The 25,535-nt window shown below is 68.0% G+C and overlaps 2 protein-coding genes across 3 annotated transcripts; one reads left to right on the plus strand and one right to left on the minus strand.

Annotated features, from left to right (window-relative positions):
• The first annotated feature begins 680 nt into the window (after positions 1 to 680).
• GJD3 (gap junction protein delta 3) lies at positions 681 to 3,024 on the plus strand. The gene has a single exon (XM_030256013.4). The coding sequence runs from the start codon at positions 1,025 to 1,027 to the stop codon at positions 1,724 to 1,726; it is 702 nt and encodes a 233-aa protein (XP_030111873.1). The 5' UTR covers positions 681 to 1,024; the 3' UTR covers positions 1,727 to 3,024.
• RARA (retinoic acid receptor alpha) lies at positions 2,662 to 23,599 on the minus strand. 2 transcript variants are annotated; one of them, XM_030256005.4, is made up of 9 exons: positions 23,431 to 23,599; positions 16,471 to 16,765; positions 6,136 to 6,284; positions 5,890 to 6,031; positions 4,881 to 5,041; positions 4,627 to 4,803; positions 4,346 to 4,550; positions 4,009 to 4,167; positions 2,662 to 3,208 (listed from the first exon to the last, which is right to left on the minus strand). In XM_030256005.4, the coding sequence occupies exons 2-9, from the start codon at positions 16,646 to 16,648 to the stop codon at positions 2,997 to 2,999; spliced, it is 1,383 nt and encodes a 460-aa protein (XP_030111865.1). In that variant the 5' UTR covers positions 16,649 to 16,765; positions 23,431 to 23,599; the 3' UTR covers positions 2,662 to 2,996. The 2 variants fall into 2 exon arrangements, with proteins under 2 accessions (XP_030111865.1, XP_030111866.2); XM_030256006.4 differs by lacking the exons at positions 16,471 to 16,765; positions 23,431 to 23,599 and adding an exon at positions 10,924 to 11,198.
• Positions 23,600 to 25,535: the final 1,936 nt, after the last annotated feature.

A 25,535-nucleotide genomic window follows, 5' to 3' on the forward strand; every position in this document is an offset into this window, starting at 1 on the left:
TGGGGCATCGGGCACTTACCCACCCTGGGCATGGCACGTCCCAGGGGGTGAGGGGGGTCTGAGGGTGACCTGTGCTGTCCAGGGCTCTGCTCCCGTTACTGGAAAGGGGATTTGAGGGCTCACCAAATGCTGTCAGCACTGGGCAGGGGCTGGCAGGAGTCCTGGCCGTGCCACACAGGATTTTGTAGGGATTAGTCTACATGTGCCAGAGCTGGGGACACCCTGGGAATATCCCTGGGACCCCCAACAGCCCTGGCACAGCGTCTGGGGCAGAGAGAGCTCGTGCCAGCCGTGAGCATCCCCCAGGCACTGCAGGGCTGGAGCTGTGGCAGCAGGGCTGGGTGTACCCAGGCTCTGATGTGTCAGGGGGGTGATGCCAGCAGGGGTCTTTTGGGGGCCAAGTGCTGTGGCCTGAGGTCCTGTGGGGTTTGGGAAGGACAAAGTTTGGGAGCATTTCTGAACTGAGGGGGCCACCACCTCTCTCCCAGCCTAGGAGCTGCTGGCCCTGGGCAGGGCAGCTTTTGTCCTTGAGCCCCACCGGCAGTGCTGAGCCCTTCCCTGCCTCCAGGCGCCCCCGCGGGTGCTCTGTCCCTTTAAAAGGACTCCAGGCGTGGCTGTAGGACCATTATCCCATCCCAGCTGGACAAAGAGACTGGACAGTCCTGGACGGCCCTGGACAGGCGGCGCCAGCAGCGCTGGCACACCGTGGACCACAGCCCACACAGGTACTGGGCTGTTGTGGGGGGCCACAGCTCAGCCAGGCCGAGCTGTGCAGGGGGACTGGGCATGGGGAATCGGCTGGTCCTGCCCCTGTGGGTGTTCTTGGACCCATCTCTGGGGGAGCGAGTCCTGGGCACGGCGGGTGCCTGGGGACACTGCTGACAGGGCTGAGCTGGGCTGGCAGTGCCTGGGCATCCATCGAACGGCGGGAGGATGGAGAGCCGGAGGGGCCGCGCTGCCGCCGGGGTCCGACCTGGCGGGCGCTGCGTCCCCCCAGCGCTGACCCCGCTCCCGCAGCGCGGCCATGGGCGAGTGGGGCTTCCTGAGCTCGCTGCTGGACGCCGTGCAGGAGCACTCGCCCATGGTGGGCCGCTTCTGGCTGGTGGTGATGCTGCTTTTCCGCATCCTGGTCCTGGCCACCGTGGGCAGCGACGTCTTCGAGGACGAGCAGGAGGAGTTCGTGTGTAACACGCAGCAGCCGGGCTGCAAACCCGTGTGCTACGACGCCGCATTTCCCATCTCCCACTATCGCTTCCTCGTCTTCCACGTCGTCGTGCTCTCGGCGCCCGCCGCTCTCTTCGTCATCTTCGCCGTGCACCAGGCGGCCAAGCCGGGGCGCGGGGGGGCTCCCGGCCAGCGCGCCCGCCGCCTGCAGCCCTTCTACGTGGGCAGCGTGGTGGCCCGGATCGCCGCCGAGCTGGGCTTCCTGCTGGGCCAGGCGCTGCTCTACGGCTTCAGGGTGCAGCCGCTCTTCGTGTGCCGCCGCCGGCCCTGCCCGCACCGCGTCGACTGCTTCGTCTCCCGCCCCACCGAGAAAACCGTCTTCATCCACTTCTACTTCGTGGTGGGGCTGGTGTCGGCGCTGCTCAGCCTGGCCGAGCTCGCCCACCTCCTGCGCAAGGGGCCCCCGGCGCGGCCGCAGGAGCGGGGCCCGGCGCCCGGGCAGCCGGCGGGGGCTGCGGAGGGACCCTGCGCTCCCCACCCGCGGGGGGACCTCACCGTGTGACACCGCGGGGACGAGCTGTGCCCGGGTTCAGCCCTGCCCCAGAGGGGTCTCGGCCCTCGCCGTGCCACGGAATCCGCGCCGGGCCGGGCTGGGCTGTGCCCCGCTGCCCCCGGTTCCTGTTGTGGGCGGCGGACAGACCTCACCCGCCAGCTGCTGGAAAAAAAATACGGACAAAAAGAAAATAAACAGGTCCCATCCCTGCACAGCGGCAGGAACACCCCTGACCCCCCCCCAGCCCGGCACGGCGGGGCCAGGGCTGCTCCCAAACTCTGTGCTGGGAGTGTCACACATGCATCAGGGCTGGCCCCTGGCATAGAGGGACATGACTGTGGCCTCAGGGGTGGGAAGGTCCGAGCTTTAGGGTACTGGGGGGACCCCAAAGGGTTCTGTGCCAGTCTTAGGGGATGACCAGACAGGGAGAGCAATACAGGAGTCCCTGGGCTGCGCTCCTGCAGCAAAGAACATCCCCCCTCAAAGAGGGCTTGGGGTGCCACAGCCTGACCATCTCCTCCCCACCCCTGCTCCCCCTCCTCCCCTGGTACCCCCACAAGAATAACGAGCCAGGCACTAGAATAAATAAACTTTATTCTGGAGCCAGCCCCCCCCCGTCCCCCCTCCCCGTGCCGGCAGGGCCGGGCCCCCCATCCCCGCGAGGCCGGGACTGGCACCACCCTGTGCCCCCCACAGTCCCCTCCCTGCCTGGGGGGCCGGGGCAGGGCCCGCCCGGTGCCCCCCGACTCTAAATCCACTAAAATCTCAACAACAACAACAAAAAAAAAAGGAATTTAATAATAATAAACCATGTGCCCCCCCCACCCTCCCCGGCAGCGCCCACCGTGCCCCCTCCACCTGCACAGGCCTAAAAACCCCTCCAAACTTTTACAAAGGTTTTAAAACGTATTTATAGATATTTATAGATATTTATATATATATACTTTGCTTTCTTTTCTCTTTTAAATGACTCTGCTTCCTCAGCGTGCGGGGCTGGCCGGGCCCCCCCGCGGACGGCCGGGGCGGGCGGGGGGTGGCTCGGTGGTCGCGATCCCGTGGGTGCTGGTGCTGGTGGGGCCGGGGGCGTCCCCGGGGCCGCGGCCGAGGTCCCCGCGCCCCTGAAATGTGACTCAACCAACGCGCTGGGCCCGGGGCTGGAGGGTCCCCGCGGGGGCCGCTCCGGCGGGGGCTGCCAGGAGTCCGCCCCGGGGGGCTGCAGCCGGGCCGGGCGTGGGGGCACCGGCGTGCCGGGCTCTGTCCTGGTGCGCGCCGGGCGCGGTCACGGCGAGTGCGTGGTCGGGCTGCTGCGGTTGGAGCTGGGCGAGAGGCTGGGGCTGCAGCTGCCCGGGGGGGGCCCCAAGCTGCCCCCACGGGGACCGCCCGGCTGCCCCCCCAGCGTGTCCATGCCCTCCGAGTTCTCCAGCATCTCCTGGATGAGCGGCGGCATCGAGCCTGGGATCTCCATCTTCAGCGTGATCACCCGCTCGGCGCCTGTGGGAGGGGCAGGGTCAGCAGGGTGCTACCACCAACTGGTGCTCCCAAAGTGGCACACTAAAACTGGCACCCCTCCAATGCTACCCAAAAAAACCCAAAATGGCACTCCCAAAAGGCAACCAAAAAAGCCCCAAAATGGTACCACCAAAATGGCACACTAAAACTGGCACCCATGGCATCACCAAATTGGCACACTAAAACTGGCACCCACATATGGCACCCAAAAAAACCCCAAAATGGCAATCCCAAAAGGCAACCAAAAAAGCCCCAAAATGGCACACTAAAACTGGCACTCCCAATGGTACCCAAAAAAACCAAAATGGCACTCCCAAAAGGCACCCAAAAAGTCCCTAAAATGGCACCACCAAATTGGCACACTAAAACTGGCACCCACAAAATGATACTCAAAAAACCCCAAAATGGCATGCCCAAAAGGCACCCAAAAAGTCTCTAAAATGGCACCACCAAAATGGCACACTAAAATTGGCACCTCCCCAATTGGGTGCCCAAAAACTGGCACCCAAAAAATGGCATGCCCAAAACAGCACCCTGGAAGTGGCACCCCAAAACTAGTACCCCCAAAATGGCATCCAAAAAGCGACACTGCCAAAACAGCACCCTGAAAGCACCACCCTCAAACTGACACCCCCAGCTTTGCTTCTCCCTGGGCACTGAGGACAAGGGACATGGTCACATCCCCACATCCCTGGAAGATGCCAGTGCTGGGTTCTTCATCCCCTGTGGAGCATGCTGAGTGACCCCGGCCCCTCAGTGTCCCAAAGCCGCAGGAGCCTCACCCTTGGCGCTGATGCTGCGCAGGTCTGTGATCTTCATGAGCATCTTGGGGAACATGTGGGGCCTGTTGGGCCTCCTCTTCCTCACATAGATCTTCAGTGCCTCCAGCAGTGGCTCCTGCAGCTTGTCCACCCTGTCAGGCTGCTCCAGGTCCTGGCGGTCTGGGGAGGGGACATACAGTGGTTGGGGGAACAGCACATGCCCCTTGCCATCCTGTGGGGTCCCAGCTCCCACCGTTTGGGCTTCATTTGGGGTCTCCTTGCTCAGCCACCGGGGGAGGACGGCCGAGCTGCCCCGGGGGCCCGCGGGCACTGGGCAGGTGCCCGTCCCCGCACCCACCTCCGCAGATGAGGCAGATGGCACTGAGCAGCCCCGTCTCGGCGTCGTCCATCTCCAGCGGCAGCAGCTGGTTGGCGAAGGCGAAGACCAGGTCGGTGAGGGGCCCGAACCCCGCGTTGTGCATCTGCGTGCGGTTCAGCGTCAGCCCGTCCGAGAAGGTCATGGTGTCCTGCTCCGGCGTGTAGCGCGTGCAGATCCGCAGGATCTGAAGGACAGAGGGCAGGGAGCTCAGCCTGGTGTCCCCTGCCCGGCCCTGTCCCCGTCCCTGTCCCCGTGCTCACCAGGATGTCGAGGCAGGCGGCTTTGAGGAGGGTGATCTGGTCAGCGATGGTGAGCGTGGTGAAGCCGGGGAGCTGCTTGGCGAACTCCACCGTCTTGATGATGCACTTGGTGGACAACTCGCTGAACTTGTCCCACAGGTCGATGTCCAACGACACGCGCTGCTCTGAGCTGTTGTTCTGTGGTGGGAGGTGGGGGATGAGGGCACGGGGGGGTGACACACTCCCCAGCCCCCCAGGACCCCCGGGACACTCACCGTAGTGTATTTGCCGAGCTGGCAGAGTGCGGGGAAGGTCTCCTGGTGGGCTTTGCGCACCTTCTCGATGAGCTCCTCCACCTCAGGTGTGATGATGTAGCTCTCCGAGCACTCCGGCTTGGGCACGTCCTTCTTCTTCTTGTTCCGGTCATTGCGGACGGCTGCGGGAATGGCAGGGTCAGTGTCACCCAGTGCCACCCAGCCCTGCCCCACCCGCCCTGCCCCTCAGGGCAGGATGGGGACCTGCCACCAGCAATGGGCTCAGCTGTAGTCACAAGCTCCCAGCAGAGCCATCAGCCCCACAGATTCCTTTAAACAACCCCCCCAAGTCAGTTAGAGCAGTTAGAGCCTGCACCCTTGGGGGACCCACACCCCTGGCCAAGGGGACAGTGCTCTGCAAAGCCAACACATCAGAGAGGGACCCTGGGGACAGAGAATGGCAGCTGAGCCACCGTGCTGGGTGAGGGGCACAGGAGGGACCCTGGGGGTGGCAGCTGGGAAGGGGGGTACAGCTGGGAGGAGCCCCAGCCCTGCAGGGATCAGCCTCTGTGGGCTGAGAGGGCCAGGACCCCTCTTAGGTGCAGGGCAAGCCCCTGGGATGCTGAACTCCCCCTGGCAGTTCCTGGCTCCCCAGGCTCTGCCAGCTCCTCCCAGGGGTCCCAGTCCCCCAGGGGTTGGCAGATGGGGCAGGACTCCAGGAGGCAGCTGCACCTCAGCAGCCCTATCCCCCCGGGCACCCACGGCGGGGGCACAGCCAGGCACCATGACAACTGCCAGCGGAGCCAGGAGGCCTCCTCAGCGTCATTTATCTCTGACATTATCAATCACGTGTTGCCCGGGAAACTGCCAGGCTGTGACACAATCCCAGGGGTCCCCATCCCCCCCGGGCCTTGCTGGGGGCCACTGGGATGGTGCATCACGCCCGAAGCCCCCTGACCAGGACACCCGGCAGGGTGCTCCCATCCCATCCCTGCTCTTCATCCCCATCCCCGTCCCCATCCCCACTCACACTCCTTGGACATTCCAACTTCGAAGCACTTCTGGAGCCGGCAGTACTGGCACCGGTTGCGTGTCACCTTGTTGATGATGCAGTTCTTGTCCCGGTGGCACGTGTACACCATGTTCTTCTGGATGCTGCGGCGGAAGAAGCCCTGGGGACCCGGCACGCCCCGGTCAGCGCCCGGCACGGGGACCCCGAGCACCCCGGGGAGCCCCGGGAGCCGTGGCGGCCGTCGGGGCCGGTGGCAGCGCTCACCTTGCAGCCCTCGCAGGCGCTGACCCCATAGTGGTACCCCGAGGACTTGTCCTGGCACACGAAGCAGGGCTTGTAGATGCGGGGCAGGGGTGGGGGCGACGGGGGGCTGGGCACGATCTCCTCCGAGCTGGTGCTCTGCGTCTCCACGGCTGTGGGGAAGGGGAGGCACTCAGGGCACGGAGCCCCCCAGGCAGGGACCCCCCCAGCCCACTCCCCAGCTCCAGGGGTCCCGGCAGCCCCAGCCCCGCGCTGCCCACCCCGGCCCTGGCACCAGGTCGAGTGGGGCCAGCGGGGAGAGGACGCGTGCTGGGAAGATGCAACGTGACATTTCCAGGTCACAGAGACGATGTGGAATTCAGGCGGACAAAAAAACAAAAAAAAAAACAAACCACAAAGAAAAGGGCCGGGATCCCAGGAGCCCCCAGCCCAGGGCGGCACTGCCAGTGGGTGAGGGGATGGAGGGTGCAGGGCCAGCCTGGGGGGGCCAGTGCCACAGTGTGACACCCACAGGGTGACCCCCCACAGCCCAAGGGTCACCCACCACCCCCAGCCAAAGCATGGGCCCCCAGGAGGGGACAGCCACAGTGGCACCCAGCTGGCACCCCAAAGTCCCCCAGTGAGGGACATCCCCAAAGGCAGCGCTGCCTTTGTTCCTGTAACAAGCAGATCCTGGACACAGCCAGTACCCCTGCACCCCAAAACCTCATGGAGCATGCCTACTCCCCTCCTGCACCCCAAAACCTGGAGGTATGTGCCTCTTGCACCCCAGAAGCACCCCCATGCCCCAGGGGCCTGCAGGAGTGGCCCAAGTCCCCCAGGTCAAGCCATGGCCCTGCCCTAGCACAGCTCGGGCAGAGAGGGGTTCAGTGCACTTGGGGTGCACCCCTGGAGCTGGGGGGACTCAGAACAGTTGGGGGTGCACCCCTGCCACAGGGAAGGCTCAGCACAGTTTGGTGCACCCCTGACATGCAGGGCAGGGGGGTTCAGCACGGTCAGGGTGCACCCCGGGAGCTGGGGAGTGGCTCAGCACAGTTGGGGTGCAGCCCCGGCGTGGGGCACAGCCAGGCAGGGGTTAAGCGCTCCCCGGCTGCTCCGGGATGTTTGCGAATGTTTTTCTGCAGCAGAGCCAAGCGAACCAGTCAAACAGGATATTAAAGGCCAGGCCCGGCGGGGGAGCCTGGCCCCCCCCTGCCCCGCCGGCCCCTGCACCCCAAAAAGGGCCCCACGGCCGCCGGAGTCCCCCTGGGGCCGGGGAGCCCCGGCCGGGGACACCCAGCCCGCAGAAGGGGCCCCAGAGGAGGGGGGGTTTGGGGAGTGAGGGGTGGGGGTCCCCAGCCCGGCTGTGCCACGGGCCCCTCGCCAACGGCCACGGGATGGGGCCAGGGAGGGGACAACAGGACAAAGCCACCCCCAATTCTTGTCCCCAGGCGCCAACGGGGACGGGGAAAGTGCGGGGTGTGGCAGGAGAGTGCGGGGCAGGGCGAGGAGTACCTGGGGTGGGATGGGAACGAGTGTGTGGGGTGGGACACGAGTGTGTGGGGCACGAGGGGAATGTGTGAGGTGGGATATGAGGGCACGGAGGTGATTGTGCAGGGTGGGATATGAGAGGTGCAGCACCAGGGGAGTGTGCAAGGTGGGATATGAGCGTGCAAGGTGGGATACAAGCGCGTGTGGGGGGCTGGGAGGGTGCAGGGGTGGGGTGGGAGCGTGCAAGGTGGGATACAAGGCTGCGGGGTGGGATGTGGGTGTGCAGGGTGGGATAGGAGGGTGCGGGTGGGGACACGGGCGCGGGGGCGAGCGCCGGGCAGAGCTCCCGGGCTGAATAAATCACCGCTGCCACTCGAGGGAGCGGAGCCATTAAAGTGACTGAGAGAACGTCGTCTATAATTTATCGCCTCTTTTATATAATTTAAGAACTTCCTCGTGGAGAGCTGCACTCACAAAACGCGGATTTGACAAGATTTTGATGTGCTGGATGCGGAGGGGGGGAGGGGATCCGGCTCCCTCCGCGTCCCTGCGCTGGCAGAGCTGCGCCAGCACCCCGGGAATCCCCTGCTACCCCCGGCACCGCGGTGCCACCAAGGAGGGGACAGGGACACAGGCACAGCCACCAGCCTGGCCAGCTCTCCAGGAACCCCACTGATGTCATCATCAGACCTGGGTGCCCCTCGCGCCCCTGGGGGGCACGGGGAGGGCAAGAGCAGCACCCAGAGGCGCTGAGCAGGGCAGGATGGGTGCCAGCCTCCCCTGCTGGGACACGGCTGGGTGACGGGGTGCAGCTGGGGACACGGTGGGCCCCAATGGCCAGGCTCAGCCCGAGCTCCCCCCGCAGCAGAGGGGACCCCGCTGTCCCCCCCGGCCGAGGCAGCGCAGCCCGGCTCCAGCTGCAGACCAGATGCTGCGGCTCCGCCAGATCCCGGGCGAGCTCCGAACGCGCCGCCCCCGCCCGCGGCCCCGCCGGCTGCTTCCTGCCCGCGCCGGGGGACCCCGGGGCACCCCGACACCCGCACCCCCGCCCTGGCGTGGGAAAGCGCCTGCGGGGACACCCCGTGTGCCACTGCCCGCGGGGGACACCGCTTCTGCACCGCCGCGGCTCCGGGACAGCCACGGCCGGAGCAGCGGAGAGGAGGAGGATGGGGGGACCAGAGGGGGAAGCCCACCCGAGGGTCGCAGCGGGGGTCACCGGGGGTCCCCGCAGCCCGGTGCGCGGTGGCAGTGCCGTGCCAGGGGTCACAGCCCCCCACAGGAGGGTGGGGGCCCACCCAGGGCTTCCCTGCGGATGAGAATCCCACGTGCCCCGAATTCCTGCGCCTCTGCAGGAGAAGGGGGAGGGAGGGAAGAGGGTGCCGGGAACACAGAGCCGTGGGCTGCCCGGTCCTGCTCATGGCCACGGGGCTCAGTCCACCGGGCACGCCTGGTCCCCACGGGTCCCTGCCCCCCGCCAGCACCAGGGTCTGGCGTCCCCAAAACCCTGACACACCCATCTACGACCCACAGTTTTTGCAAGGCCATGTGAGGCCACCCTGTGCCCAGCGGGGGGGGGGGTGCCACGCACAATCCAATCCCACGTATCCTTCTCCCACCCCCACAGCACTCCAAAAACCCACAACAGAACATGGCTCCACAGGGGCAGGGGGTTCTCGGTGGGCTCCTACATGATTTTCCACTACCCTCAGGAGCTGCCTCGTGCCTCTGCTTCCCCAGTCCTCTGCGGGGGTGTGGGTGGGCTCTCCGTGCCCCCCGAGCAGCTCTGGCTCCTCTGCCAGCGCAGCACACCCCGCCGGGCAGGGCAGTGCCACGCTGGGCCAGCAGCCAGCAGCACGGGGCCAGCGGGCACAGCCGCAGCTGGCTCTGGGGAAACTGAGGCACAGCACGGCTGCCCGACACCGCTGAGCCCTGCCCGGGCTGGCACCCCCGGCCTGGGGAGACACGGCACCTTGAGTGACGTCGGGAGCGGGGCACAGAGCCAGGGAGTCCCGCCAGGTCATGGTCACCGTGACCAGAGCCCCGAGGTGGCCCAGCCAGGGCAGGGGACCCACGTCCACCAGCGCTGTGGCCCACGGGGAGAGGGCTCTGTCCCCCGCAGGACTGGGGGGGCACAGAGAGGGGACAATGGCCCCAGCTGCCCTGCTCAGGACAGTCAGAGCCGGGGGGCCCAGCACTAAGGGGTGGCACTGGAGCTCGGGACCCCCCTGCCCACCCTGCCCGAGCAAAGCCTGGGGGCAGCCCCCACCCCTCGCAAGGCAGCGGGAGCCCCGCATGTCCCCAGCGCAGACAAAGGCCCCTCGGCCGCGCTCGGTGCCAGCGCAAAGGTCGAGCGGCCCCGAGACAATGAGGGGAGCGAGGGGACTTGGGGTCCACGGCCACGCAGCCCTCGCACGGTACCAGCCACGGGAACCCCGCCATGGGCCTCCGCCATGGATCCCCGCCCTTATCGGGGTGAAAGTCCCACGGAACCCGGCAGCACTTTCCCTGAGCCGTTGTGGCGGCCCCTGCGTGCCAGGACTCCGGCTGCCCACAGCCGGGACACGGCACTCCTCCAGCCGCCCCCAAACCTCGCTCGCCCCCCACAACGTGGGCACAAACCAGAGCAGGGCTCCACATCCCGGTGCGGGAGCAGCTCCCAGGCTGGCGGGCACTCAGAGCGCTGCCCGTGCCCCCCGCTGCCCATCCCGGTACGGCGGTGTCCGTGCCCCCCGTCGCACGGAGCACCGGGCCGTGACCCTTCAGGGACAGGGCAGGGTCCCGCCAGCAGGAACAGCACTGGCCCGGCCCTGCATCCACACCCGGGACCCACCGGCCCGGGGGGACCCCCCGATCCGCGGCAGGGTGGGGGCCCAGGCTGGGGCTCCCCCGCGCCTGGGCAGCAGCGGCGGCTCCGACTGTAGTTAATTGGATTTTCCCGGAGCCTTTATCAGGAGAGAGCGAAATTCCCAGCGGAGCCGGCGCTGCCCGGACCCCGCTGCGGGAAGGGGGGGGCGAGAGGTGATCCCCCCTTCACCGAGCTCGGCCCCGAGGTCCCGACCGCCCCCGAAATAGGGCAGGGGGTGCTTAAAGAGCCGGTTTTGCGCATGGAGCGGGTGGGGAGGAGGCAGAGGGGGCTGAGCCCCGCACTCTTCCAGGACCAGCACTCAGCTCAGCCCCCCGCCCACGGCCACGGCCCCCGCACCCATCCCCGCACCCATCCCCGCAGCCCCCCCCCACACCCGCCCGCCTTTCGGGGCCGCTCTCCCCGGCCCGATGCGACGGACCGGGGGGTCCGTCCGCCCCCGGTGCGCAGGTACCTACAGCGGCCGGAGCTGCTCCACGGCGGGGGGCGGCGGGGGGGGCAGCCCCGGGGGCCCGGCCCGTAGAAATCCATGCGGAGGAAGGGGCCGGGGGGCAGCCCCGCCACCGCCGCGCCCTCGTACATGGCCCCGGGGCGGCGGGGGCGGCTCCCCCGGCCGGGGCGGCCCCGGGCGGTCAGTGCCCCCCCCCGCGCCCCCGAGGCGCCCCGCGCCGCGCTGCCATCGCCCCGCGGAGCGGCCCCGCCGCTCGCTCCGCGCCCGAGCGGCGGGAGGAGCAGGAGGAGAAGGAGGAGGAGGAAGAGGAGGAGGAGGAGGAGGAGGAGGAGGCGGGGGGAGGGGAGGAAGGCGCAGCCCCGCCGGCTCTGCGGCTTCGCCAGCCCCGGTCCCTCCCGGCACCCGCCGCCTCCCCGTGCTTAACCCGCTCCGCGCCGCGGGGCCGCCACGGCACCCGCAGGCGAGGGGACACGGACACGCGAGGGGACACGGACACGCGGGGGGCGCACGGACACGCAGGAGGGAAATGGACACGCCGGGGGAGGGGTCACGGAAACACGACACAGACAAGCACATGCGGGAGGGGGGTCACGGACACCGAGAGGGACACAGACATGCAGGGGGGTAACAGCCATGGTGGGGCACGGACGCATGAGGTGACACGGACACGCAGGACACGGATACACGGTGGAGAAATGGACACGCAGAGAGAGCACGGACACGCGGGGGGCAAAGGGACACGCAGGGGAACATGGACATGCAGAGGGACGCGGACACGCGGGGGCAGTGCCACGCGGGAGTGACACGGGGAGGGGCTCAGGGCGGGCCCGGGGGTTGCCTGGTGGAGATGATGGAGCCCTGGGGGGGTCCCGGGGGCTGCCCAGCGGCCGAAGCTCATTTGCTTAATGGGATGCGGGTGAACTGCGGGTGAACCCTCGAGAAGGGCTCACCTCGGCCTGACCCTCGCCCCCCCCCCGGGGGGGTGGGTGGGTCTGTGTACATGCATGTGCACGTGTGTTCATGCATGTTCCCAGTGCATGGCACATGTCTGCATCCCTGCTGCAGCGCAGCCATGTGTGCTCCCGCTATACAGACACTCGGGGAGGTGTGTGTGCCTGTGCAGGGCAGCCTGTGTGCACACACGTGTGTGCATTTGTCCTGCACACATGCACACGTGTGTAACACCGTGTCTCACCAAGCATGGGAGCAGCTCAGTATGACACACACGAGTGTGTGCACAGCCCACCATATCTGTGTGTGCATGCACATGTGTGTGCTGGCCTGTCACCCATACAGGGCACAGAGCCATGTGCCACCACTCCCCACCACACCACCCCTTCACACAAGCTGAGGCTGACACCACAAACCCAGGGACCCTGAGCAGTGACAGCGGTGCCAGTGCAGAGAGGGGACGGTCACACGCCAAGGACAGGCCCTGGGGGTGCCACTTCCCTCTGGGCTGCACAGCGGGCACACCATGGCATCCGCACTGCCCTGGCCCCAGCTGCCTAGCACCCAGGGGTGCTCTTGGAGGGAGAGGAGCCCCACTGAGCCCCCAGCTGGGCCTTGCCATGGGCACGAGGAGCACAGGCTGGACATGGACTGGAGGATGCGGGTGCTGCCGCACACTTCTGCATGTCTGTGTGTGTGTGGCCATGTGTGTGTGGCTGTGTGCATGCATGTGGCTCTGTGACTGTGTGTGTGCGTGCAACTGTCCTGTGTGCCTGTGTGGCTGTGCATGTGTGCGTGTCCATGTGTTGCTGTGCACATGTGTGGCTGTGCACGTTGCTGTCCTCTGTGTGTGGCTGTACATGTGTGGCCATACATGTGTAGCTGTACACACATGTGGCCGTACATGTGTGGCCGTACATGTGTGCCTGTGCACATGTGTGGCTCTCCTGTGTGCGTGGCCGTGCACACGCGTGGCTGTACGTGTGTGGCTGTCCCTGTGTGTGTGGCTGTGCACGCGTGTGCGTGTCCGTGTGTTCGTGCGGGGCTGCGCAGCGCGGCAGCGCCTGTTTAAATAATAATGGCAAGTCGGGGCTTTGCTTAGCCAGCAGGTTTCGAACAAAAGCCCAGCGCTGCTCCAACTTCCTGCAGCGAACATGACAAATGTCTGCTCTGACTCATTTACCAGCGCTGGAAAGAATGTGGCTGCGATGGAGGGGACGGAGGGGACGGCGCAGGGGACGCGGGCGGTGGCACCGCGCGGCCGGACCGTGCCAGAGGCCGCCCCGATGGGCAGCGCTTCCCATTCTGCATCGCCGCCTGCACCGCTTCCCACATCCCTTCCCGTCCCGCATCCCCTCCCGTCCCGCGTCGGCGGCAACAGGAAGAAACAGAGATTAAAAAAAAACCAAAAAAAAAAAAACAAAGCCTTAATTCCAGAGCCAAGAGGAACTGGGCGAGGGGACACCCCGCACGTAATCCCACAGTGTGAGTGGGACAGGCACACCCCGCCCTCAGCCACATCCCACCAGCAGCCTGGGGACACGAAAACGGGGCCCTTCCAGCAACATCCCCAGCCCCGCATCCTCCTGGCCCCGCTCCCCGAGCGATGCTCCGGAGGGACAGAATTGCCTCCAAAAGGCTGATGAAAACCCAACCCTACAGCCCACGGGGACCCCACGGAGACCCCACGGAGAACCCCCCCGTGCCCTGAGGGGATGGCTTTGGGATCACAGGGTCACAGTCCCCGCGCACAGGGATGCTGGGACCCCCACACAAACCCCCCCAGCCCAGCCCGGGGTGCTGGACCCTCCCCCACCGCCGCGCCGGCACCTCGGGGCCCCGCAGCCCCCCCCGGGCCCCGCAGCCCCCCTCTCGCCCGCCCACTTCAAAAGACCCCATTTATCCCCTTCAGCCGCTTTTGAGCCCGGCGAATTCCCGGCTGGAGCAGGCGGCTCCCCCCCGGCCCCTGACAGTGATAGAGAACCTCCGCCTAATGGGCTTTCCCAGGCTGGGGGCCCAGCGCCTCATCAATCTTCCCGGGCAGGGATGGGGATGGGGGGCCCGGGGGTCCCCAGCACCGCACCCCACGGGGCTCCCCGGCCACTGCCCTGAGCGGGGCCCCCCGGCCCCCCCACCCCACCCCCGGCCTGCAGGGAGCACGTTTTGCTCATTAATTTTTAAAAATTAATTAATTACGGGGCGCTGCGGGGGAGCGGCTGCGGCGCGAGGAAACCGGAGCCAGCGGGTAGGGTGACAGGCCAGCCCGGGCGCGGGGCCCCTGTCCCGGCAGCCCCGAGCTGCAGCGGGGCCGGGCGGGGGTCCCGCTGCCCGCAGCCAGGCTGGGAATGGGGGCGAGGGAGGGGCTGGGGGGGCAGTGCCCAGGGAGCCCCTCGCAGACCCCCGAGACACGGCACGGGACAGAACTGGGCAAACCGGGCGCCACAGAGCCCCCAGGGATGGGACGGGGGCACAGGCACAACGTAGCGGTGCTACACGTGCCAACACGCGTGTACACACCTGGCACAGGGACACACAGGCCACCCTGCTCAGCATGGGTCACCGACATGCACAGCAGGCACTCACACATGGACACACACACGTGTGACACACGTGGGCACAGACAGGCACAGAGGGCACTGACACACACACGTGTGACACACCCAGGCACAGCAGGCACTGACACACGTGTGACACACGCAGGCACAGACACACACAGGCACAGAGGGCACTGGCACACACACACATGACACATGTGTGCATGCACACACAGGCACAGCAGGCACTGACACACGTGTGACACATGCAGGCACAGACACACACAGGCACAGAGGGCACTGGCACATACACACGTGTGACACACGCGGGCACACACAGGCACAGAGGGCACTGGCACATACACACACGACACGTGTGCATGCACACACAGGCACTGCGGGCACTGGCACACACAAACATACATGTGCCACACGTGTGTGTGCACACACAGGCACAGAGGGCACTGGCACATACACACGTGTGACACACATGTGCACACCCAGGTGTGCACACACACACGGTGTCATGGACACACAGCCCCACACGCACACACCCAGCCCGCAGAGGGCACACGCGTGTACATCCACCGTGGGGGCACACACGTGCCCACACGCAGCTCCCAGCCCACCCGGTCCCCATCCCTGTGCCCACGGCCCAGTTCAATCCCGAATCCCGGGAGGGGCAGCTGCACCCCCAGTAGGGCCCAGCCAGACCCCGGGGCCGTGCAGCTGCAGCACATCTGGCGAGGGCGGGACACGCGGTGAGGAGGGGGTGGCGGCACCGGCCCCCCGCAGGCAGGACACGGACAGGGGCACCTCCCTGCGCCAGGAGCCAGAGCGGTGGCACCACAGGACACCCCAATATTGCAGGACAGGGCACCCACAGGCCGTGTGGATGCTACAGGGCGGGCAGCAAGTCGTGGTGCCCCCACCCTCTGCATCCCTTGGGCACCCAGCAGGGAAGGCCAAGGGGAAACTGAGGCACGATTCACCACCAAGACACCCTCCAGCCGTGCCTGCGGCCCTGTCCTCAGTGTCAGGGAAAGGGGGGGACACAGGCGGCCCCCCCAGCCTGTTCCCACACGCCCGGAATGGCCCCAGAGCCAGCGCGGGGGAGTGGCCCCACCCGCCGACACCCAGTCGCTGAACTGGTCCCACTGGGTCCCACCGCCGCCGGGGCGGCTCCGGCGGGGGACAGCACCCAGGGCCGGCCCTGCCCGGACCTGCACCGGCCCCCGGGGCCAAGGACGGGCCGGGGGGGCCCCGCCACACCCCGACCCACGGGGTTCTCCCCGGCAGCGGGCGCCGCAGGGCACTCATGGTGCAGGGAACAGGCATGGGCACCCAGCACCGTGGGGCCGGGGTGACAAGAGGTCCAGCAGCCACCCCACAGCATCCAAGACGGCATCCAGGGAAACTGAGGCACTCTGAGGGGTGCTGGTTTGGGGGGATGCCGGGTGGGAACCCACCTCCAGCGGCTCCCAGCTGCCATCATGGCAGGCAGTGATTACTGGGGCCGTGATGGACGACCCTGTCATGGGGAAATGGAATCGGGAGCAGCCACGATGATGATTGTCTTCATCGTCTTCATCGCCTCCCCCACGGCAGCCCCGTCACTGGCGAACAAAGAGCCACCACGGGCACACAGCACCCACCAAGCCTGCTGGCACCCAAGCTGCTCACAGTGAGGGACAGGAACACCCTGGCCAGGGCCTGAGGGCCATTAATAACCAGCCACTAATGAAGGTGGCCGCAATTAATGACACAACCCCACCGGTGCCACTGACCACTCCCTGCCTCAGTTTCCCCAGCAGCAGCACTCACAGGGACACATGGGGAAAAGCACTTGGCGCTCGCATCACGGAGCCCTCAAAATCAGCTCCCCACAGGTGTGGCTGGGAGCAAGGAGACCCTCCCTCACCAGTGCCACCGCCCCAGGGACACGTTATGGAGCAGCCTGGGATTGGCACCCACAGCCCATCCTGGGGACAGAGCCTGGCCCAGAGAGGGTCTCAAACACCCCCCAGCACTGGGGGTGCCACCAGCCCCAGCAGGGCTCTGGTACTCACTGGCAGGTGACGGGGTGCTGTATCCGCTGACGGGAAGCTGGTGCTGGATGCCGGCCAGGGTGCTGGGCGGAGAGAGCCCCCCCAGCATGTGTGGGAAGAAGAAGGCGTAGGGGGGCACAGGGTAGCCATTGAGGTGCCCCCCACCCGGCGTGGGGCAGGAGCTGCTGTTGCTGGCCATGGTGGGCTCTCCGGTGTGGGGGGCTCTCAGCTGCGGGGTCCCGGGGGCGAGCAGAGCATGGGGCCCGCGGGTGCCCTGTGCCGGGCTGTCCTCACAGCTGGCGCTGGTCCTGCGGCGCTGCGGGGGAACAGAGAGGGGCATTAACAGAGGGGCTGGGACCACTGACCCCCATCCCGTGGGGTCACCCACCAGCCGTGCCTCAGTTTCCCCAGCCCCCCCCGGGGCCACATCCCCTCCCGGCCCCAGGAGGGCGCAGCCGGCCGGGCCCGGTGCTCGGTGTGGGATTAACGCCGATCCCCCCGATTAACCACACCGGGACGGCGGCACCGGCAGGCGCAGCTCACTAATCCCGGCTTAGCCGGGTGGGGGGACGGTGTGGGGACGGCCTGGGGACACTGTGGCCCCACAGGGCACCCCCTCCAGCCAAAGGCCACACCGTGATCCCAAACCGGCTCTGCCAGGAGAGGCATGGGAGATGGGGCACGCAGCAGCCCCTGCCCCAGCCTGGGGGATTCGGGGCAGCTGGGGACAGGGCAGGGGGGACACGGGCACACTGGGGTCCCCTGAGGACAGCGGCTCTGCTCCAGGCGGGCTCTGCCGTCACGGCCACGCGCCCACTCCGGCTGCACTCCCCCATCCCTGCCGGATCCCGAGGGGGCTCAGCCCCCCGGCCCCAGGGGAAGGGGGTTCAGCACCCCAGGACCAGCACCGGGGGGCTCTGCCAGCCGCAGGGCTGTGCCCGTCGCGGCCCAGCCCCCGCCCCATGCCATGTGCCACATGCCGGGCCACGCCATGCACCAGCAGCTCCCGCGCCAGGCCATGGGCACGGACCCCTCGGCGCTGGCTGGTCGGGGGGCGGTGGGAAGGGGGGCGCGGGGCTTTCACAATCCCGGGCTGGCTGTTTATTTAAGTGCTGGCTCGGGGCCCGGCGGGGGCTGTTTATTTGCCGAGAGTGCTGGCTCCCGGCCCCGCGGAGGCGGAAAAGGATCCAGAGGAACAAGGCTGGGCCGCCCGGCAAGGCGCTGGGGAGGGGCCGGGATGGGCATGGCCCTCTCCGCCCCCCCAGAACCCAGCTGGCTGCACCCACTGGAGGCAGGACCCCCGTTCTCCCAACTCACACCAGCACCCACTGACCCAGTGGGAAGCACCCATGGTCCTGTCACCCCTGGGGTGGGTGAGGGTCACCCAGCTGCCACCCCATCACACCCCACAGGGATGTGAGGGTCACACCCCCCCCCCAGCACAGGATGCCCCAGTGAGTGTGGGATTCCCACAGGCATTGCCAGGGCATGGTGCCGGACGCCAGCTCAGCGTGGGACTGGGACAGCCCTTGCGTGGGTCCACACATGGCACTGCAGGGACGCTGGCCTGCGGTGTGGGGGACTGCCCAGGGCCCCCCCAGCCAGGCCGTGGCCCCCGAGTTGTGCTGGCCGGGGAGAGCCAGGGGAGGGAGGGAGGCGCGGGAAGAACTGTTTATGTTTGCCGGTGCCAAGTGCTAGCCGGGCACCGTGCCAGCCGTGCCGGGGCCCAATTACTCAACCCGCTCAGGCCCCCCCAGTGCCGCCGGCCAGGGACCGAGTGTGGCCAACGCTGCTGGCCTGGTCACCGTGCACCCCAGTGACACCCCTCCTTCCCAGTGCTCCACATGACCAGCAGTGGCCAGGAGGGTCCGGGGATCACGGCTGCTCTTGCTCCCGTGGGTCCTGGAGGGCAGGAGGAGCTGCTGCCCAGAGGAGCTCCCCTGGGACCGTGTGCTGCCACAGCCCCCAGCACACAGCTGCTCCCCAACTGGGGGATTGCGGGCATCCCAAATGGGGGTCCTGGGTGTCCTAAATGGGGGTCCTGGGTGTTCAGACCAAGCTGCATGCCCAGAGCCCCCCGGGTCAGCAATGTGGGGCCAGGGGCCGTGCAGCCCTCTCGGCAGGGCCCACACTCACCCGCCCCAACGCCTTTTCCTCCAGTCCCCGCAGGAGCTGGACGAGGCCCGGAGCTTCCTGGAATCCAGCGCCTCGTTCCAGCCCCGTGGAAAACGTTGCTGCGGGGCCTGGGCCAAATGCAGCCACGAGGAACCTCCCACCCAGGCCGGGGATGGCCCCTGGGAGCGGATGGACAGACGCACGGACACGCAGATCAGACCATTCCCAGGGCCAGCAGCAGTGGGGCTGGTGGGGGACATAATCTGGGGGGCCATGGCTGGAGGCGGGGAAACACAGCTGGAGTGGGACACAGCTGCCCAAGCCACCATCCCACTGCGACCACAAAGAGAGCACAAAACCCTCTGCAAAAACGTGTGCACACACAGACAGGCCAGGCAGCGCTGGCACAGTCCCCCAAGAGACTCTTCCAAAAAGGCAGCCCCCCTGTGTGACCCCCCAGGCTGGGTTCAGTGTCCGCAGCCACATCCAGCACAGCCAGCATCAACCATAGAGCAACCAGAATCCCACCGGAATAGCCACACCGCAACACCCCCTCCCCATGGCCATTCCAGCCAGCTACACCTCCAGCCCACCCTGACACCCCCCAACACCCCCGGTGCAGGCAGCACCCCTACCCCGGCCCGTGTGACACCCCCAAACCCTTCTGTGCTTCCTGTCGGGGCACACGGTGATGGCAGAGCCAGCGCCCGGATGTGACACGCCGGTGAGCGGGGGCACCGCCCTGGCACCCCCGGCAGCGGGGGGCCAGCGGGCCCAGGGGTGCTGGGGGGTGCCTGGCAGGGCAGCGGGCAGCAACCCAGCCCTTCCTGTCATGCCGGCGGGCACAATGCTCCAGGCCGCAGCTTCCCCTTGCCACTCTCGATTCCCAGGCAGACAAGTTTCAGTTCAGTCCTGGCCCGCTTGTCACAGCTCGTCACCCCAGACTCTCTCACCCTTCTCTCCTGCCACCCTAGAGTCTGTCACCCCATTGACGTGTCACCCCGCTGACTAATGACCCCACTGACCCGCCACCCCAGGCCCTCGTCCCTGCTGCCATCGCAGAGTTCACCACCGCAGCATCCTGCACTCCCCAAATCTGGCAGCGGGTGCTGCGTGTGTGCCCCCCACCCTCACCAGGACAGGCATTGGGGACCCTCCCCGTGCCAGGCTGTCCCCGCGGTGATGGGGCAGAGTGGGGTGGCCGTGCTGAGGTACGGGGCACAGGATGGCAGCCTCCGGGCAGGGCAGGAAGCGCCTGCGGAGCCACTGCGGTTGCAGCCTGCGGTTTCCTCGCTGGCAGCAGAACCAGCCCGGGGTGGCCTCGCACGCGAGGCCAAGGGCCTGGCTGCCCCCGCTGCCCCCGCTGCCCCCCACCACCACCGGCCCCTCCAGGCCACCAAGGGCAAGCCAGCCTAGTGCAGGAGCGGTGAGGTGCCCCCTGACAGGGCTGTGAGAGGGACCCTCTCCCGGATCCCCACAGCTCTCCACGGTGAGTCACCGTCACGTTTCTCACGTCCCCGGGCAGGCGTGAATCATGCCCAGCCTGCGGCACGGCCGGAGCCAGCGGCACACACTCGGCCAGATGCGCCAGAGTTGAGGCTGCTGGGAACAGGAATCTGGGGATGCTGAGACCAGTGCACACCCCAGCACCTACATCCTGCTCCCCACGGGCAGCAGCTGACCCAAGGGCTTGCACAGCCCCGCTGCAGGTCCCTGGGCAGCACTGGTGTTCCAGCATCCCAACACCAATTGCAAGATACAACCACCACTCCCCCAGCACAGACACAGGGCCAGGGACACCACACTGACCCATGGGGATGCTGTCTGTGCCGGCAGGGATGGTCCACGCTGGCCTCCCCAACCCATGGGGGCACACGGACACCCTAGAGAGTCACCACTGGCCCTGTAGTGTGGGTGCTCACCCCTGCACCCCACATCTCGCTGCTGCCAGGAGCCACAAACTGAAATTCCACCTGTTGCAGCCGGGCCGACTCCGGTTACGCCGGGAACGCGCCGCTCCGGTTACACCTCCCGCACCCACCACCAGACGTGCCATTCTTTAGCAAGAACAGGTGCCCCAGCCCCCGCCACGGCCCCTGGGGTGGCCACAGCTGTGCCACACCACCACTGCCACCACTCTGGCCTGGCTGCAGCTTGGATGCCTCGAGAGGAGCAGGCCAGTCCCAAAGGTCCAGTGGTATCCCAGCCAGCATGACCCACCAGCCCCTCACACCATGGGCTGCCCCCACAGCACTCTGGGGACACACACCCACACCCAGCACTGCCTGCCCACGGAGGGGACATCCCCAGGTACAGCCCAATCCACACCCTGTATCCCAACCCTCAGGATGAAAGCAGGAAACCGCACGCCCAGGGCTCAGGGTCCTGGAGTGCCCCATGGCAGGGGTCCCAGCGTGCCCCATCCCACCCCCCAGGGGCTCTGGGAAGCAGGGGGATGGTGCCCCAGCAGCCACTCGCGGCAGCCCCGGTTGTTTTTAGCCGAGGCTGCGGCGGCAGCCGGCGCCCTGGGAATGGCGTGCCGGGAACAGCGCGGCCCCAGACAGCCCTGGCTGGCTCGGCGACAGCCGGCAGACAAGTGCAGCTGGCACGGGGCCGCTCGGGACACAGCACGGGGGGACAGGCGGCTGTGCGACACCCCCGGACACCGGGATTTGGTGGCACCGTGCCCCCAGCTTGGGCAGGCTCCCAGGAGCAGACACCTGATGTACCTGGGGGGCCAAACCGCTCCATGCCATCATCACCACCGCGACCCACCGCATCGCGCCCGGGCTGGCTGAGGGCGGGCAGGCAGCCGTGTGCCGCTGCCACGTCCCCTTGCCATGTCCCTTGTCACTGCCGGGCAGCTGGGGCTCAGAGGGGACAGCGGAGGCCACGGCGGGCGCACGCGGCCCCTCGCCGGGCCCTGCCACGAGCCATCCCCCGCTAAGCCGCCTCCAGCCGCAGGGAGATTAACCCATTTTCCGTAATCAGCACATGTGTCACCGCAGATATGATCGCACCCCCCGCACTCGCTGTGCCCCCCCGGGGCTGGCGCTGCCAGGGGGCCCTGCGGCACAGGGGTGCCCCACGGCACGGGGCACCTTGAGGCTCCAGGCACGCACTGCAGAGGACTCACAGCTCCTCCAGCCCTGACGTGCTGCAGCAGCGCCCCAAAAAGGGCTGGGGGACCCCAGAGGCCAGCCACCCTCTTCATGGCAGCGCTGGCATCGGCGCTGGGTTTTGCCAAGACAGTGGCTCAGGGCACAGCGGCTCAGGGCACGCGCGGCCAAATGTGGCACGTTGTCACACCAGAACCTCCTGGATATAAATAGATCCAGAGCGGCAGGATGGTGAATCCCAGCGCCGCAGGGCAGGCGGTGGCGGTGGCACAGCCGTCCCCAGGCTCTGTGGCAGCGACGCTGCTCCTGCCACAGGGACCGAGTGTGGGGACACGGAGGATGTATGAGGACAGCTGGGTGAAGCCAGGTGTCCCTGTGGGATGGAGCAGCCGCACCAGGCAGCTCCGGATGAGGAGGCACTGCCCTGCTCCTGTCATCCCACTGTCCGTGGCTGTGTCACCGTGTCACCTAGGGGGGCTGCAAGCAACGGGCAAAGGGGCCAGACACCCATCAGGACACCCACGGGCATCCCTGGAGCGAGCACCCACGGGAGCAGGCGCTTCCTCGAGCCGCAGCAAGGTCACCCCCAAGGGCAGGGTGGGGGCCCACGGGTGACATATGGCCCGGGAGCAGTGGCCGCGGGGCCGCTAAGCCAACGAGCCGTCACCCGCTAATCCCGGTGCGAGGACGCGGCGGGTGCCGCACCCGGAGCCACCAGCCGGTGCCTGCCCGGTTCTCCGGAGCCGGGGGACCGGCTTGGGGAACCCCCGTGTCCCCCCCAGCACCGGCAGCGCTGCGGGGCGGCCCCTGCCATCAAGGAGGTCAAAGGTCAGAGGCACAGATTTGGGGGACAGAGGCACAGATTTGGGGGACAGAGGCACAGATTTGTCTCCGCACCGGCCTGCCCCAGCCTGGGGTGCTGCTCCCCGCCCCCGAGGGGGTCCCCGCTCTGTCGGGGTTGAGTCCCCGGGGCACCGCACCCCCAAATCCCCCACCCCGCCCAGAGCCCGCGGGGGCTCCGCCGCCCCCTGCCCGGCCCCGGGCAGCTGCTGCGGGCGGGAGGCAGCGGCCGACGGTCCCTTCCCCGGCCCCGCCGCCCCCCGCCCGGCTCCCCCGGGCCCCCCCGCCCGCCGCCGCCCTGTCAGCCGCGCAGAGCGATGGCTTCCTCCGCCCGCCGGCCAGGAAACGGCGCAGACGCCGCTCCCGCCCCCCGGCCCCCGGCGCCCCCCGCGCTCCCGGCCCCGCTCCCCGCCGGGCCCCGGCCCCGCCGCACCCCGAAAAGGGGAAGCGGCCCCGGCCCCCCCCGGCCGCGGGAAGGTTGGGGGGGGGATGTGGCTGCGCGCACCGGCGAGCCCGGTAATCCCGGGGTGGTCTCCCCAGCACCGCGCTCTGTGGCGGTCGTCCGGTCCCCGGTGGGGTGTAGAGGCTTAGCGGAGCCGCCCCGGAGCCCGCACCGGAGTGGGGGCGCAGCGCTGCCGCCCGGGAGCGCCCAGGCAGTCGGTACCGGGAGAGGGAACTCCGGCACCCCCAAGCCCAGTGTAAGAGGCAGAGGCCAAAGCCGCGATCTCGAAGCCGCTGCGGCTCCGGTGCTCCCGGCAGCCGCAGCCCGGCGGAGTCCCTCCCCCGCTGCGGGAACCCCGGGATCACCCGTTACCGGAGGGGGATCCCCAGAGGCGGTACCGGAGCCGCATCAAGACCCTCCTTCCCAACCCCACTCCCACGGGCAGATCCAGAGCCCCCTCATTACCTGCTCGCGGAGACTCCAACACCGAAATCCTTAAACCCGGGGAGTTCCCGGTGGTGGCTGCATGGCGGCGGCACCGGGAAGGAGCTGGGGGGGAAGGGGGTGTTCGCCCCGGCTTAGAGGGGTGAGGGAGGGGTGGGGTGGGGGTTCCCGGGGGGGTTCACCGAGCGGCGGCCGCGGCCATTGCGAGTCATGTGCTCGCGGGGAAACTTTACCCGGGGCTGGGCCGGGCGGGGCAGCGGCGGCGGCGGCGGCGGCGGCGGCGGCGGAGGGCGGGGGGGGAGCGGGAGGAGGCCACGCCCCTCCCGGTGGCCACGCCCCCGCCCCGCCTCGGCAGCCAATGGGGCGCGGGCGGGGGCGGGGCCGGCGCTGCTCTGTAACTCTTTGAAGTCTCCAGAAAGCGGAAGGGGAGAAAGTGGGTGCGCGCGCCGCGCCGGGGGGGGGGCTCTTAAAGGGGCCGCGCACCGCAACTTCGATGCCGCTCTTATCCTTCTTCTCCCCCCCACCCCCACCACACCACTCACAGGAGGAGGTGCTCCAACGACCCCCCCACCACCACCCCCAGCCCGCTTCCCTCTTCTCTGCCCTCCAGGTGGGGCGATTGGGGCACCCGCATGAGGGAAACACAGAGGGTGGGTGCGCCAAAGGTGTAGGGAAGAGATGGGAACACATTGAGGGGAAGAGGGGAGAGGGATGGGGAGTTCCTGGATTGTCTCCCCAGGCTCAGAGGGGAAGGGCTGGGGGCACCTGTGGCACCCCGGGGGTATGTACCCAGAGGAATTCCCTGCTCTGTCTGTGCCCGGAGAGATGCTGATTCTAGGAAGGGGATGGTGATGGAGACACGGACATGGCACAGCCTACCCAGCCACATTCTGGGAGCCCAGAAAGGGCACCCAAGGCCCTGCACCCACCAGCACAGCCCAGACCCTGGGGGGACTGAGGACTGGGAGGGCAGTGGGGCAGGAGCTCCCCTGGGAAGACACATGTGAGGAGTGTAGGCAGTTCACCACATGCCCCGGGGGGAGTCACACTAACCCCACCTCTGCCCAGAACCCTGGAGTACCTGTCAGGATCCCACGGTACCCACACAGGAGGGTGATGGCCCACCAGCACATTCCCGTGCCTCAGTTTCCCCCGAACAATATTGGACACCCCGGTCGGGGCACCCCCAGCCGGGAGCAGCCGCTGGTCCCCTCCCCGCACACCGGGCCCAGGCGCCGGCATGTGCTCAGCCCAGTGGAATGTGCCAAATCACTCCCAGATGTGCACAGCGGCCAGCCCGACCCCCCCTCACTCCGCTCCCACCGGGGCAGCCACCGGTTACCGGGGACCCCCGAGCGCAGCCCCGGGCACCGAGCCCATCACCGGCCCCGTCCGTGCCGCGGCGTCGCGGCCCCGAGGCGCGGCGGGAAGGTGCCACCAGCACCGGGTGGCCGCGTCCCCGGTGCCACCGGGGCCCCGCGGGGTCGTGCGGGGTCGTGCCCCGCAGCCCCGGCCCCGGTGCAGGCGGGAGCAGCCGGGCGGAACGGCGCTGTCAGATGGAATCTCGGTGCCCGCGGTGACGGCGCGGCGGGAGGCGGCCGTGCCCGCCACGTGGCCGCTTATGTAAGGAGAGTGCAAGGGAGGACAGCGAGGGGACACCAGGGACACCGCCGAGGGGACACCGAGCCCCGCCGCGCACTCGGCCAGACACGCGTGGGGCTGCCCACGGCGCGGCGGGGCACGGCACATGCGTGCGGGGACAGGGGACACGGGCACAGGTGTGCTGGAGCCCCTCGGGCTCCCCACCCCGCTGCTGGGTGTCCCCGGGCTGTCCCCTCGCCACGCTGCTCCCAGAATGGCTCCGGTGGGAGCTCCGGCACCCCCGCGCCCGGATCCAGCTGCGCCATCGATTTTTCATCCGCTGCGGCAGAGCGGAGCTGAGGCTGGCACCGGCATGGCCCAGGGGGGCCTGTCCCCATCCCCATCCCCAACACACGGCCAGGACACCCCAGGGACGCTGCCAGCACTGGCAAACCCCCGGCCTTGCCGTGGGGTGCCCACCGTGGCCAGTCTGGCCCAGATGTGGGAGCGTCCCTGTGCCCTGCCTGTGCCACCATCACCTCAGC

Source organism: Taeniopygia guttata, chromosome 27 (genome assembly GCF_048771995.1).
Source record: "Taeniopygia guttata chromosome 27, bTaeGut7.mat, whole genome shotgun sequence".
NCBI lineage: Eukaryota > Metazoa > Chordata > Aves > Passeriformes > Estrildidae > Taeniopygia > Taeniopygia guttata.

Bases quoted from the DNA above. Each gene is read 5' to 3' on its own strand.
- GJD3 (XM_030256013.4), top strand. From the start codon at position 1,025: ATGGGCGAGTGGGGCTTCCTGAGCTCGCTGCTGGACGCCGTGCAGGAG.
- RARA (XM_030256005.4), bottom strand. From the start codon at position 16,648: ATGGCCAGCAACAGCAGCTCCTGCCCCACGCCGGGTGGGGGGCACCTC. The intron at 6,285-16,470 runs GTGAGTACCAGA...CCTTCCCCACAG, and splicing joins CAGCACCCCGTCACCTGCCA to CCGTGGAGACGCAGAGCACC. The intron at 6,032-6,135 runs GTGAGCGCTGCC...CCGGGTCCCCAG, and splicing joins GCGCCTGCGAGGGCTGCAAG to GGCTTCTTCCGCCGCAGCAT.